The 16,135-nt window shown below is 37.8% G+C and overlaps 1 protein-coding gene across 2 annotated transcripts in view; it reads right to left on the reverse strand.

Moving 5' to 3' along the window:
* The window catches only part of LOC139940932 (dedicator of cytokinesis protein 1-like), a 74,855-nt gene that overhangs the window by 47,199 nt on the left and 11,521 nt on the right, over positions 1–16,135 (reverse strand). For both annotated transcript variants that reach the window (XM_071937334.1, XM_071937333.1), the window contains exons 4-14: positions 14,614–14,654; positions 13,562–13,617; positions 11,937–12,036; positions 11,303–11,451; positions 9,891–10,020; positions 8,954–9,102; positions 7,081–7,162; positions 6,380–6,443; positions 5,666–5,816; positions 3,645–3,765; positions 2,744–2,825 (exon numbers count right to left, since the gene is read on the reverse strand). In XM_071937334.1, coding sequence (XP_071793435.1) covers positions 2,744–2,825; positions 3,645–3,765; positions 5,666–5,816; positions 6,380–6,443; positions 7,081–7,162; positions 8,954–9,102; positions 9,891–10,020; positions 11,303–11,451; positions 11,937–12,036; positions 13,562–13,617; positions 14,614–14,654 — 1,125 coding nt within the window. The remainder of the gene's footprint in view (positions 1–2,743; positions 2,826–3,644; positions 3,766–5,665; positions 5,817–6,379; positions 6,444–7,080; positions 7,163–8,953; positions 9,103–9,890; positions 10,021–11,302; positions 11,452–11,936; positions 12,037–13,561; positions 13,618–14,613; positions 14,655–16,135) is intronic.

Genomic DNA, 16,135 nt, shown 5'->3' on the forward strand with positions numbered 1-16,135 from the left:
TAGTTAAGTGGCTCACCCCCACACACAAGAGTCATGACCAGGATTCGAACCCACACCCTGATGACTCTGCCATCAAACTCGAGTGCTCTAGACCAATCGGTCACGACACACTACAAGGAGACTTCATTAGTTTGGTTGAGGGGGTGGGGGGTGTTGTGTATGTGGGTTTTTTAAGTGAGTGATATCAATTAATAGCCACTTCAGGGCAGTGGAACAAGAGCATACCAAAAGATAAAAAGACACAATACAGCATGTTTGTATCCACCAAATAACTTTTATTTTATTTTACTGTAACCTACAAAATAAAACTATCACTGGTACTGAGCATTAGCCGCAATACTCTAAAATCCTCCGTACACGAAGTTGTCTGATTGTGTTTGGACTGAGGGATGGAGGCCCAAGTTTTGGGTGCGTTCGTTTAGCTTCCCTGGTTCGACCCCAGTCTGCCCGGTACATTTGGATAGCTTTGACGGGGCTCACCTGGTCAGCCCCAGTGCCCTCCTTGTGGAGTCGGTCACTTGGGGGTGACCTGAGGTGCATGCCGTAACAACAAGAGGGCGAGTGTGATCGTTCGTTTAGCTCTTGTCAGGGGCTCACCCGAGTGAGTACCGCGGGGTAATCCCAGGGAAGCTAAAGGAGCGCACCTAACAATTTCTGATCAATGGGCCAGGCATACCAATCTTCTCATAGTCCAAACATGGTGCCGTAGAGTGACCATAGAATGGAGGATAGTGAAGGATTGAGGTAGTCTGTTGGAAGGTGTTAGTGGGCCTCGGGATGTTAGCAAATGCTATTATATTCAAAGCCTTTAATTTATCCTCCTGTCTCCATCTCTAGTTAAAGGCACTGTACACATTTGGTAATTGTCGAAGACCGGTGTTCTCACTTGGTGTATCTCATCATAAGCATTAAAAAAGCAAGCCTGTGAAAATCTGGGCTCAATTGGTCATCGAAGTTGCGAGAAAATGATTTAAGAAAAAAAAAACACCCTTGTTGGACGAATTTGTATGCTTTCAGATAGGAATAAAAGATTATTTGTGACCCGCTCTATCGTAATGAGGAATATCGAGTAAAGTCTCGTTTCGTATAATTAGACACCCAACATAATCAAAACAAAAAATTATTGAAAATTATTAAACTTTTTGAATTTTTAATTTCTGCACTTTTGGGTTGCCTAAATCTCGATTAAACTTACTATGGTCTTACCTTTTCGTCAAAAGATTAATAAAGATGTAAAAACAGACGATTTCTGAGCCATGTTCTTGTCGTAATTATCCAAAAATATTCCAAATCCCACGGGACAGACAGTGAACATTCATTGAAATCACCAACTTGGCGAGCGTCGCAAAACTTTTCTTGCAACTTGCATAGCGCCACCAAGAGTACCATTGGAAAGCCAAAGATTAGAGGTGTCTAAATATAGCCACCAAAAACACGTGTCAACACTGAAAGGGGTTCAAAGGTCACCAACGGCAAACCCTGTTTTATCAGCGATGACATCTCTCATTCATAAATCCGCGTCACGAGATTTAGTATGGCTCACAGACCGAGGTGTCTGTTTATCCATGTAGCGTGAGAGTCCGATTACCCGACCCGGTCTTGTTGCCATAGCTAGCTACAGCGCTGGTAATCCGACACTGCACTGTACACACACACAGCGCGGGTACCGTCATGCACATGTACAATGTAGGATCGGATACATGTTACGTGTGGAACAGTGGAATATTTATCGATAGTTGGAAAAAACAGTGTCTAATTTCCATCATTGTTTCGTGGTTTTTCAAGGTTGAATTATTCCAAACCCAAATAATTCTGAATGTTAAAGGAAAAATCTTTCAGTTAAACTTCGTATTGGGTAAGAAATATCGCTAAAATCATGAGAAACATGCACGGGAAAATGGCGAATATTCCCTGGTCTTCATCAAGCCGAGTATACCCGGGGGAATGCAGCGTGATGCAACATCGCTGACAGCAGCTGTCCTTACTCTGTTGTGACGGAACAAACTCGCATTTCAAGTTGGAAATATCATCGCAAATTGCTCTAAAATTTCAGGTAAAGATAGTCAAATTTATTGTTGAAATTGTCTACACATTATAACTTAACTTATCGTTGGTTAGTTTGTTCGTTCTGGTAATTTTGTTTGTCTGACTACGGGTGGGTCAAAAATCAATTTTTTTTATTTCGTAAACAAAAAATTAATATTATTTTAATGAGTGCGTGAGACGACGCGTTTGTTAAAACTTATTTTTCTGCCGTTTAGGTTTTCCAAAACGGGTCGTAAAATTAAGCGTCAATGTCGTCGCAAATTCCACATTATTTTTGACAGGAAGGTTATGATTTGCTTGTTTGGATTAGCTTGTTTGGATTAGTATGATAAACGCGAAAATGAAATTTACTCGATATTCATCATTACGATAGAGCGGGTCACATTTTAGTGAGAATTTACCTCTTTCTCAAAAACTAAAATACTTCAGGGGGAGTCGTTTCCCACAATGTTTTATATTATCAACAGCTCTCCAATGCTCGTTACCAAGTGAGTTTTAAAGTTAACGTTTGTTTTGAGTATCTACCAAAAGTGTACCTCCCCTTTAACCCAATATTTAAAGAGAATCATAAACTTAAGCCACGACTGTCTGTAAATAAAACCTGCAGGAATTTAGTGGAATTGTGTTTGATCGATTGTTTTAAAACCAAATACATGTACACCGAAACTTAAAATAGAAATTCTAGACATTATCTGACCTGGCATGATGACCTCTGGAAAGCCCATCTTCTTAGCAATAGCCGTCTTGCTGTCCATGAGGTGAGGGTAATCCTTCCAAACCTACATTCAAACCAAACAAATACATTACAGACACTTTCCAAGGGGAAACTTTGCATAGCCAGAGGTCACAAGGTTCAAGTCCCCTCTAGTAAACTTTCAGTTCAACCCAAAGTTATTAAAAAAACGATTTCTGATTTTTGTTTCTTTTTCTTTATATGGTAAAGATATTCTGGCAGAAACTTAAAAGTAGCAAATAAGTTGCAAAACACTTGTAACTTCCTATCTAAAAAAAACTACTTCAAGTTCATAAGAGATGTTAAATTTGCATCGGGGATAAAGAATATTAATCCTGGTTTTTACACATACACCGTATCACTGTATACTCAATGCTCTCCACCACTTAATCTTAGATCTTGTCTTTGTACCACAAAGTTCAAATCTCTTCTCAAGAATTTCATGGACTAATTTTGATGTGTGTGTTTTGGTTAGTTTTACTGCGCCTTGAACACCCCAGCAGGGTGGATATGTGTGTGCATTACAAGTGTTTTTTATATTTATTATTCTTATTTCACAAAAGAGCGTTTTTATGTAATGTGATTTCAGTTTAGCAGCCCTCAGGATATAGAAAGGTTTGCGGTAACACCATGTAATGACTATCTCTAATGAGTTGGGGTGGTTCTGAAAAGAACCATTGGTTTCAACTCGACGTTTCAACTCGACATTTCAATCAGTATGCTCTGATCGTCTTCTGGAGAAAGCTGGACTCTGATGCTGCATGCTGATTAAGTACTGTGGAGGCGTATTAGCTTGAAATAAAGGCGGGAAATGGAGGCGGGAAATGGACCTCAGGATGTTGTGCACTAAAGAGATATGACCCACCTGTTTGATGTCACCAGGCATCATTTTCAGTCCGACCCATATACCCTGTCCCTTATGGTTGATCTCTCTTGCAGTAACCACTTTGCGCACGATGCTATCTAACGAGTCTTCACCGGTACTCCTGCATCAACCACAGAAAACAACAATTTGCCAAAAATTATCATATTGAAAAATATGTAAATAAGATATGATTAAAGGCAGTGGACACTATTGGTAACTGCTCAAAATAATTATTAGCACAAAACCTTAATTGGTATTGAGTAATGGGCAGAGGTTGGTAGTATAAAACATTGTGAGAAACGGCTCCCTCTGAAGTGGAGTAGTTTTTAAGAAAGATGTAACTTTCCACGAATTTGATTTCGAGACCTCAGATTTAGACTTTGAGGTCTCGAAATCAAGCATCTGAAAGCACGCAACTCCGTGTGACAAGGGTGTTTTTTCTTTCATTATTATCTCACAACTTCGATGACCAATTGAGCTCAAACTTTCACAGGTTTATTATTTTATGAATATGTTGAGATACAGCAAGTGGGAACACTGGTCTTTGACAATTAACAAATAGTGCCCAGTGTCTTTAAAGCAATGCATGGTGGAAGTAATAAATTTTTGCAGTGACACAATGTAAAAAATCTCTTAAAATTTGTGAGAGGTGGTGGCTCTGCTCTACGTTTTAATCAGTGTAGTCTGATAAATCAAGAGAGGTTTACGGGAACACCTTGTGACACCTTTGAGAAGAGTTTGTTTTAAGAGGATGCGGTATTCTACTGAGCATACTGATCGAAATCTTGAGTCATTAGCCATCGGTTCTCTTCAGAACCAACACTACTCAAAAGAGTATTCACATGGTGTTACCACTAGGCCTGGGCGAATTATTTGAATATCCGGTTAATGGCGAATAGGTTTTCCTATCCGTAACCGCGAATGCCTTTTTTTTCTTAACCGGATATCCGCATAGGGCACGAATACCTATTTACAAACCGGATAATTCTGTAATTACAACCGAGTAACCGGATATTCTTTAATATCCGAATATCCGCGGACGTCGGGCGACAACTGATATGAATGTTTTCTCTGAATCCTTATGAAACTGCTATTAAGACAGCATAAAACAGCATATATTAAGTATTTAACTATGCTCACCTCCGTGAAGAGTTAAAACAATGACATTTCTGACGTAATTTGTTCAAAGATTACAAAAGTTTTCCTTCACGTAGAGTCAATCACGATCAAAAGAAAAAGCAAATCGCCATCTTTAAATTAGATCCGGTCATTTTTATGAATGAACCGAGTGACACTGTCTAAAACTAATATCAATCCGCCCATATGATCTCATTCACAAACGAACAGCGCCCTCTAGCGGCAAAAAAAAAGTATCATTTTATTTTAAATAGCGCCCTCTAGCGGCGAAAAAACTATTCGAATATCCGGTTTATTTCGGATAGTTGGCCAGCGGTATCCGAATAACAAAATTTCACTATTCGCCCAGCACTAGTTACCACAAACCTCTCTTAGTCTTTATTCAACCATGCAAGTTTCACATTCTACATACTTGTAGAAATATGTAACCTATGTTTACAAAAAGAATAACCTTGTACATTCTAGGACCCAATTTCATAGAGCTGCTGTAAGCAACAAAAATAGCTAAGCACAACCAAATTATGCTTACCAGAATAAGGTCACCAGCAAAACTACTATGTCACATGTGCAATTTGTGACTGGTAGCCTGCTCATTTCTGCTAAGCAGGGAATTATTAAGCCCTATTTTCTGTTTAAGCAGAGTTATCTTTTCAGAAACAAGACTACTCAAAAGAGATTTTACATGGTGTTACAGCAAACCTCTCTTAGATTACCACATAACTCACTTGTAAGTGAAATGTTTTTCAACATGCTTAAACTATCAAAAGCTGCTGCACGCTTCTTACCAACAATTTCATTGCCATTAATTTTAAGAGTGATTATCAAACGTGTACCTTCCCTCTAAAGTATTTTTTAACAGAGATTTCAAAAACGTTGTTGCTTACGCTTGAAACGGAAGGAAGTGTTGTTTGTCTTCATCCGTTTCTATCCTGCCCGAGAGGATATCGCTGATGTCCATGGCACACACACCAAACGGTCGCTTCAACCCGCACGTATACTTCTTGTTATTATCACCCTCTTTCATCTCCATCCTCCCTGAGAAGCCAAGCAACATTTCATTATAAACACCTGGGACAGTTTATAAAATCTGGTTGGTCTACGACAGATCAACTGACCGTATTATTCATTCTGATTGGTCGACATCAAATCACCTGACCATATGTCCAGTGCAGTTTATCAATTCTGGTTTGAGCAGATCAGCTGACTGCTTTACCGATTCTGATTGGTCAAGATCAGATCACCTGACAATATTATCCATTCTGATCGGTTGAGATTGGATTACCTGACCATATCTCTAGGACAGTTCATCCTTCTGATTGGTCGAGAGTAGATCACCTGAACACATTTAGTCCATTCTAATTGGTTAAATGCAGATCACCTGACCATATCATCTATACAGATAAGAGAACAAATTGCTTGACCAATATCTCTTTTTTGTTTTATCATTACACCCAGTGAGTAGGAAACCTCAGTCCTTTACCAACATCCATCTGCATCTGACATTATTAAATTACTGTTTGAATGAACCAATGTGAAGAGACAAGGTACCGGGTTAACATCCAACAAGTGGAAAGCCTCGGTCAAGGCTAACTACTTACCTATTCTAATGATCTGACACACCAGGAAGACTTTTTCTCTCTGTAGATCCTTAGCACCGAGATCCTGTCATAACAAAAAATAAACCAATTATGCAAATCTTAACAGTTTGGCAATTATACATGAAAGTCTCGTTTATAATTTTTTCGCTGATTATAAAAACACACCCACATGAACCAATTGTGGGATTCAAACCAATAACTTTCTGAACTCTTAAAGGAACACGTTGCCTTGGATCGGTCGAGTTGGTCTTTGAAAAGCGTTTGTAACCGTTTTTTATAAAATGCATATGGGTAGAAAGCTGTTGTAAAAGTAGAATACAATAATCCACACAAACATGCCTTGAAATTGCGTGGTTTTCCTTTTACCTCGTCGACTAAACACGTCGGCCATTTATGGGGGTCAAAATTTTGACTCCCATAAATGGCCGACCATGTTAGTTCGCACAGTAGAAGGAAAACCACGCAATTTCGAGGCAAACTTGTGTGGATCATTGTATTCTACTTTTAAAACATCTTTCCAACCATATGCATTTTATAAAAAACGGTTACAAACGCTTTTGTTTTGACCAACTCGTCCGATCCAAGGCAACGTGTTCCTTTAAGCAGATGGCAGCTGGACTCAGAAAGCATTCAGTGTCACTGTCCAGTTCTTGTCAAGTATTGGTGTAGGGTAAAACAAAAAGAAAATGTTGCAATCTTACCGTAAATATTGTCTTAAGACTGTAAAGGAGACTGATATCTCTAGGTATGCCTTTGCTACTCCACTTGGCCACGTAACTTTCACTGAGAGAAAAATGAGTTAAAAAGTTGTCATTTTCATGTGAGATATAATTCTCTACAATTCCTTCAAAATTAAAGGCACTGAACACTACTGCTAATTACTTGAAACTGTGTTAGCACAAAAACTTCTCAGTAGAATATTCGAATTAATTCCACCTGAGTACTTGAAATCGTGTGACAAGGGTGTTTTTTCTTCCATTATTATCTTGCAACTTTGCCGACCAATTGAGCTCAAATGTTCACAGGTTTTTTTAATTGTATGCATACATGTTTGTTGAAATACACCAAGTGAGTCTTTGACAATTACCAAAGGTGTCCAGTGCCTTTAAACATAACAGTATCCCAGGGCTTTAGAGAGGCTTTGCTGCCCCATCTCATTCTTACACTGATTTACTAAGTGCCTAATGAAAACATTTACATTTTTTGCAATAGAGTACATGTACAGTACTTTATCTTTGTATTGTTGGTAATTTAAAGGAACACGTTGCCTTGGATCGGTCGAGTTGGTCTTTGAAAAGCGTTAGTAACCGTTTTTTATAAAATGCATATGGGTAGAAAGATGTTGTAAAAGTAGAATACAATGATCCACACAAACATGCCTCGAAACTGCGTGGTTTTCCTTTCACCTCTTCGACTAATACGTCGGCCATTTATGGGGGTCAAAATTTTGACTCCCATAAATGGCCGACCATGTTAGTTCGCACAGTAGAAGGAAAACCACGCAATTTGGAGGCAAACTTGTGTGGATCATTGTATTCTACTTTTCAAACATCTTTCCAACCATATGCATTTTATAAAAAACGGTTACAAACGCTTTTGTTTTGACCAACTCGTCCGATCCAAGGCAACGTGTTCCTTTAAAGGGAGGGCATATCTTCAGCAATTACTAAACAAATGAATGACCATAAAACTTAGTGGGTAAGAAGCGCTGCAGCTGTTGATAATGTATAGCATTTTCAGGAAGTTGTCCTTCTTTAACAATGTGGTTTTAGTGAAAGGGAATCAAAAACATTACAATCTGAGAAATTTTTCTGCATTAAGGTTTGTTTAGACTGTGTACTCTAAGTACATGTTACACCTTAAGTTTTCACAGTTTTATTGTATACTAAGGAGGTTTAGCTGCACATTACGCGAGCAAAAATGCGATAGTGAACGTCAGAAAATTGTGTCGTTTAAAAAATGTCACCCCTTTGGGCTTATTGCATGCTCACGTATGACGTCTGCACGTACATGTGTATACCTAATGTGAGAAAATGAAAACTTCACATATGCTTAAAACGTGAGATTTTTACAACAAATTCTTCTAACGTTCATGTCCATGTTTTTGCTCCCATAACGTGCAGCAAAAAATCCCTATATAAACTTTGGTTCCAAAAACCAAAGGTATATTTTGCCTTCAACAAAAGAGGGTTGTCATCCTTTGTATAACCATTTGCTAAATCAGACTAAAACCTTAGTGTCCCTCAACCATTAAATCCCATTTATAAACCTGGATTAAGAGAAGTGATTATAGTTAATTTCTTGCTCAAAGACACAAGTGCAATAACCAGGAATCGAATCCCGACTACGATAATTCAGCCATCGGAAATTTAATCCAACACTAGATCCACAGTGCAGCATTACTCCCATTTATAAACCTAGATTAAGAGAAGTTATCATGGTTATTTGTTTTTAGCTGAAGGACACAAGTGCCATAACAAGGAATCAAATCCCTCGTAGTACTATAATATTCAGCCATCAGAACTTGAATCCAACATTAGATCCTTGGCGCATTATCAACTGTTTTCAAATTACCTTATGTGTTTTTGTTCCTTGGCATCGTACAGGCTCATGAGGACATCTGAGTCTTCCCCGATGCGACAAACGACATTCTTCAAGTTGACAAAGAGATTGTAGGAGTAAACGTTGACTGATTTGGGATGTTTCTGGAAGCCTAGATTGAGCTATGGGGAAATAAAAGGATAATTGATTTAAAAATTACATCACATGCATACAATTGATGGGGACATTTCTCCTCCCCTAAACCTAATGGAATAACCCAGCCAAATGTTATAGGGCTGCTCTAACAGAACGTTATGTTTGACAGTTTCCAGCTAAGCAAAAATTAGCGGGAAAAAGTCACAGATGGTAAATGTGGAAAAATAGTATTTGGCTGGTAACCTTATTTGGGGAAACACAATTGTGTGTGCTTTGATAGCTACTTTGTGTGCTCAATGAAAATGGCCCCCTTTCAAAGAACTATTTTATAAGCACATAAAGTCTGCTTACCAGAATAAGGTAACCAGCCAACAAACATGTACCATCATAAGCACAATCTTTAACTGGCATCCTGCTTAGCTTAGTTCTGCCTAGCAGTAAACTATTAGGCAAAATGTTCTACTGATGCATATTCAATAACATTGTGCCTAGGCCTCAAAATAAAGGTCTAAAGCAAAAACCATCTCTCCAAAATTGAATCAACTTTTCAAATTATAATAAACTTTTGAAATACATTTGGTGTGGATCTGACACACACACAATGTTATTTTGTACAATGTATCCGGTCCCAATTTCATTAAGCCTGTCAGCACAAAAACTTGATAAGCACAGAAAAAAACTTGCTCGGCCAAAACAGGTTACCAGCCAAATTGTTTAAAATTTACATAGTTGCAACAGGTTTCAAAATCATTTTTTGGTTAAGCAACGAAATTGGCTTAGCTAACAGCTTTATACAATTGGGCCCTGTTCTTACTGTATCGTTTTGTTGGCCTATTCTTTGCGTTGCAGTTTCGTGTTGTCTGAAGAGCGCCACCGTGCTGACTGAGAATGGATCCTGTATACCGCCCTCTTCGTCTCGTATCACAAGGTCAAGACCCAGAGCTCTGCAAACAAACACAAACATAAACTGAAACGTGAAATAAAGGCACTGGACACTATTGGTTATTACTCAAAACAATTATTACCATAAAACCTTACTTGTTAACGAGTAATGGAGAGCTGTTAATAGTATAATACATTATGAGAAACAGCACTCTCTGAAGTGAAGTAATTTCTCACTAAAATATTTGAATTTGATTTAGAGACCTCAGAATTTGATTTTGAGGTCTTGAAATCAAGCATTGGAAAGCACACAACTCGTGCAACGAGGCAATTTTTTTCTTCACAACTTGGACGACCAATTGAGTTCACATTTTCACAGGTTAGTTATTTTGACAATTACCAATAATGTCCAGTGTCTTTAAGAGGTTCGTTTTTACAAATCCAAAAGTAATGTAGATGTCACTTACATATATACTTTTAGTTAGTTACGTTTCACTCCTAAGCTAAGAGCTTCTTCAGACTGTTTACCATGTTAAATGCTGAACTGCCTTTAATAACCTTTCTTAGTGGACATAGAGGGTGTTGTAGGCGTGGTTTGGACTAATTGGTCCTAAATGTTCTGGAGCTTGTGTCCACCAAGAAAGGGTGCAAAGGGCAGTTCAGCATTGGACGTGGTCACCAGACTGAAGGTCTTAGCTTAGGAGTGAAACGTATCTAACTAAAATACTATGTGAAAGTGACATCTATATTATTTTTGGATTTGTAAAAACGATCCTGGTAATTCATTCTTGGTGAAAACAAGCTCCAGAACATTTACGAACAATTAGTCCAAAGCACACCTACAACACCCTCTATGTCCACTAAGAAAGGGTATAAAAGGCATTTCAGCATTTGACATGGTAAACACTCTGAAGAAGCTCCTACCTTAGGAGTGAAGTGTACATGTAACTAACTAAAGTTAAGTAACATGCACATTGTTTTTGGATTTTTAAAAACGAACCCTCTTAATTCATGATTATCAACAATCCAGATGAACTTGTTTAATGATAAACTGAAACGGCTTGCAAAAGTTTGATGGGGCAAGGCCGTTATTATTCTATATATATAGACCATGTGGTATTTGTTTACAATAAATGTGATCTTGTACATTATTGGGCCTTTCTACCGGGCAAGATACTGCACTGATCATGTTTTTAAAAAGTTTACAATTTCCACATAAATCCAAGATTTATAAAAGTAACAGCTGAACAAGTTTTGAGATGTGTTCCTACTCATGTACAGGTACATAGTGTTACTGTAAACCTTACTAGATCTGTAGATTGTAGTATAAAGGATTGCAATTACCTATTGCCACAGTCGATCTTGGAGGTGACTTGTTGTTTAAGATCCTTGAGTTCATCCACAGGGAGTGTACCCGAGACGATTTGTTTCTGACAATCGATCAGCTCGTACATCATCTCATGAATGGTGTTAAACAATTCACGGTTGATTTTCTAGACAAAATCACACAAATATAAAGTAAAAGTACTGATGATTTATTATAATTATTATTGCTATATGATAATATCTGGTAATGAAACCAATGATACATGTAGTTAAGACATTTATTCCAATATTTGTAACAAACAAGGGTATCAAACATCTTGGTGCCCCTTCAAAAGTTTCCCATTGAGTTTAAAGGCCTCAAAATGAAGCATCCGAAAGCACACAACTTCGTGTGACAAGGGTGTTTTTTCTTCCATTATTATTCTTCCGTTATTATCAACTTTGACGACCAAATTTTCACAGGTTTGTTATTTTGTGCATATGTTGAGATACACCAAGTGAGAAGACTGGTCTTTGACAATTACCAATAGTGTCCAGTGTCTTTAAGGCATTGACCGCACTGTAAGTGATTCTTTTGGACAGTTTACTAGTGTAAACAAATCCTCCACTTCCCTTAGAGTGAACAGATGTGGACAGCAAAAATACAACGTACCGCATAGAGTTGTTTCCACAGCACTCCCCATTCTCGTATTACCGTGGTTAACTCATGGACTACGGGGGTCTCCTTCGGTATGACTGTCTCCCTTCCTTCCCTATTTGACATCAATACAAATAAACATTTTTAAATAAAATATAACAATTAACTGTTGCGACCACAAGTGGTGTTGCATGCGGGCCCTGAAGTTAAGTGCGCAGCGCCAAAGTCATTTTAAGGATTGTTTACCTCAGTATACTCCCACTGTACTGCAAGTACTAAAGCACAATAAGAAAGCACAATAAGAAACTCTATTATACTTACATAAATTTATTTACAAGAAACCAATAGTTCTTCACAAAAGGTGCATGATATTTGGTCCTTAAAGAAAAGTATGGAATATTGTATCGAGGCAAAGGCTGACCTACATTTTCTTCATTTCGCACACGCGGTTTAGGCTTTAAAAGACATCTACAGTAATCACAATTTAATCACAATTTTTGTTATTTTTCTAGGGGCAAAAAACTCAGAATCAGACTAAATAAAGAACATGTAGGAAGAATATCATGCCTCAGGGATATACTGTGCGTAGGCCTACATGTACATTGTATAGAAGAGTTTGCGGTAACACCATGTAATAACAATCTCTAAATGAGTTGGGGTGGTTCTGAAAAGAACCGTTGGGTTAACTCGACGTTTCGATCAGTATGCTCTGATCGTCTTCTGGAGAAAGAAGAAGACGATCAGAGCATACTGATCGAAACGTCGAGTTAACCCAACGGTTCTTTTCAGAACCACCCCAACTCATTTAGAGATTGTTATTACATGGTGTTACCGCAAACTCTTCTATATCTTATCTCCACCATGCAAAGTTTCAAATCCTACTTATGTACATTGTACCTATTACAAACTGATATTTACAAGTGAGATTAATATATGTACAACTGTCCAGTGTTCAGGTAGAATTCTGCAGATAAATTTCAATAATAGTTGACGAACCATTATAAATTATGGATGAAGATCTTTGAACTGTGAACAAATGGGAATTCAATAATGATCCCTTAAGGTTACTGGATAATTTGTTTCCTTTAACTCAGAAATGAATCTGTGAATGAAGTATTTCCAGTATCTAATTAAAGGGGAAGTGAGATGGACCTATTGCAGGTACTTATTGACAAGCGGTCTAGTCTCTGAAAGATTTGATCACAAATGTGCTTGTCTTTGTCAAGTTCCTCACGGTTAAGCCACCACTCACAGCTCTAGTTGTCAATGTCATTAAGAAGCACCAGACTATTATTTCAATACTGTGTCAGTGTGGTTGCATTTGCAAACACAAAAAACCCAAACCCAAGATGGCTCTATTTACAGTTTCATCCAGTTTTCATGTTTTACTTCTACCAGCTGAAATCTGCTCTCTTTTACCACTCCTTTTATGCATGGCAACTGTTTTTGTATGCGTCTTGTCAGCTAAATGTTGATTTTGAGAAAAACTCTGCTAGGGTTGAAACTGGAGGCCATTTGTTAATTTTGCGCAAACAAAATAGGTATCAACTTTTTTTTAGCAGAAAAATGTAACCTTAACATGTATTCTTAACGTTCTATTTGACTTTCCAAATATGGGGTAATAGAACCAATCCTCTTACCCATGGCTTTCCACACTAGCTTCCTTGATGAAGACATAGCCCTTTGGAAATATACCCTGCGAAGAAAGAAAGTACAACCATTGCAAATAGTTAGAAACTGTATACCACAATCTGAGAACCCTGTCAGTTACATTTTGTAATTTCCAAGGAAAGGTTGATCATTCTGATCCTTGGAATTTTAAGAAATATTACTAGGGTGCATGGGATTCTTCTGGTTGTCTACAGCTGACACTAGTACCGAAGACTGCCACAAAGTCACAGTTCCTGGCTAGCATTGGGTACACTGTTTCTTATGTAATGTACACATGTTTATGTATGGCTGGTCATCAGCAAAACACATGGCATGTGTACTTCGCACTTACATGTAGTCTCCTGTGGAAATTAGTGGGCATGAGACTGTAACAACAGCAAAAGAGTTTAACAGATGCTGGCAGTTGTAAATTTGACAGTTCAATCTGGATGGGATAGTTTTTTTATGAAATTTTTATTTATTATTTTTTGTACACACTTAAATCCAGCCAAGCAGGGCCACGTAAAATAGGGTGGCAGATAAATAACATCTCAAGTGTTTTTTTTTCTGGGCGATTCAGCAACATTGTAGTCAGTAAAGTACAGGTCAATACCAGTACTTACAGTGCACGCAGAGTTCATATTCACCCAGGACTGCAGCTCCATGCCAGTAGTTTCAAATTGTAAATTTATGAATTAAATGTTGTTCAGACGCTTAGTTACCTTTAGCCTACATAAACTGCTTTGCAAGCTAATAATGATAGAGTGTTTGGAAAGTATGTTTATATAACATGAGCTTACTAAACCATGTAACCCAGGACTGCTACATTTAAAATGTATACTTCATTCTTAGAAGGGCAAGGCTTTTTTTGGCATACAGGACACCTGTACAAGCAATTCAAGGGGCACCAAGGCACCGCCTTCATTGCCTCCATGAAGTATCCAGACAGTACTAATAACACCAATATGCTGTTTTCAGGAAAACAAAGTACTACAATTAGAAACTAGATAGACCACTGCTGAATAAACAGCATATCACTTACCCTTAGCCGTCTGTTCCGGGTTGTGAAACCTTTGTACCAACCTGTCAAAAAGAAAAAAAAGATTAAATTAAATCCAATAATTTCTCACTCTTAAAACAAACCTCTCATTGTATAAGGCCAAGTAAAAAAAGATACATGTTTAGCGTCCCCGCCCACTTCCTTTTTTAAAGGCCACCTCTTTTTTTTCTCTCTGTTTTTCGATCCAAGGCAAAGTGTTCCTTTAAGCATGGGAGGGTGGGTTAACAAATGTTTTGTTTTAGTCTTACCAGTTTACAATAATACAGGTCAGTTTATTTGGGAAAAATGTGAGGATAATTAATGAATTGTTAGGCTGGAAGGAAAAAAGTCAGGTCCATATTCAGAACAGATTTTCATCAGTTTAGACTGTCAATATTGCAAACAGAAGGCTAGACAAATATCGTAGCATAAGGGCCCAATTTCATAAAGCATACAAACACAAAATCTTACTATGCACAGCAAATATTGCTTCAAACAACAGTTGATTACCAGCCAAAATGCTGTATGTTTACTACAGCTGTGACTGATAGCCCACTAATTTCTTGCTTAGCAAAGGAATTTGCAAAGCAGAATTTCCTGCTTAACAGCTTTATGAAATTTGGCACAGCATGATCAAGGTTTAAATATTTCTTGCTACGTAGCTTGTACTTAAAGGAAAGGTACACTATTGGTAATTGTCAAAGACCAGTGTTCTAACTTGGTATTATACCTCAACATTTGCATAAAATAACAAATCTGTGAAAATTTGAGCTCAATTGGTCATCGGAGTTGGGAGAAAATGATGAACAAAAAACACCCTTGACGAATTTATGTGCTTTCAGATAGGAATAAAAGACTTCTAGCTAGAAGTCTTTTATATAATTTTAGTGAGAAATTACCTCTATTTCAAAATCTATGCTACTTCAGAGGGAGCCGTTTCTCACAATGTTTTATACTACATGTATCAACAGCTCTCCAATGCTCGCTACCAAGTCAGTTTTTAAGTTAATATTTGTTTTGAGTAATTACCAAACGTGTACCTTCCCTTTAAGGACCCTGAATCTAATTTAATGAACCAACTTAGAGGTGGAATTTTGATTGGGCAAAATTTCATTCACAAGTGATAGTTCATCTGGCGAAAATGATCTTCCATCATGTCCATTATGCGCGTGTTACGGTCACAGTACATTGTACATGTGGTGTATGATTTGGAAAAGGAAACAGTTCACAGCTCGGCAAACATTCATAGAATTATTTTCTACATTACATGTACATCTTCTTCTTTTTGGGTCACTACAGAAGTCCCGTCTAGTGTTCCACACAGGTTGTTGCATGGCAGTTCACATGCTTTTACACAATGTTGTCAAATTTTCATCTTTGTTCTTGTACGTACATGTAGGACCAGGAAAAAAAACCTTGAGTAAAGCACACTCTATGAAAAAACAATTGAATATTTCTTCTTTAACATTGAAAGAGGCACCATGGCAATGACCACAAGGACTGGAGGGTCTCCATTGCCCATCAA

The sequence above is a fragment of the Asterias amurensis genome, chromosome 8, assembly GCF_032118995.1.
Source record: "Asterias amurensis chromosome 8, ASM3211899v1".
Lineage (NCBI taxonomy): Eukaryota > Metazoa > Echinodermata > Asteroidea > Forcipulatida > Asteriidae > Asterias > Asterias amurensis.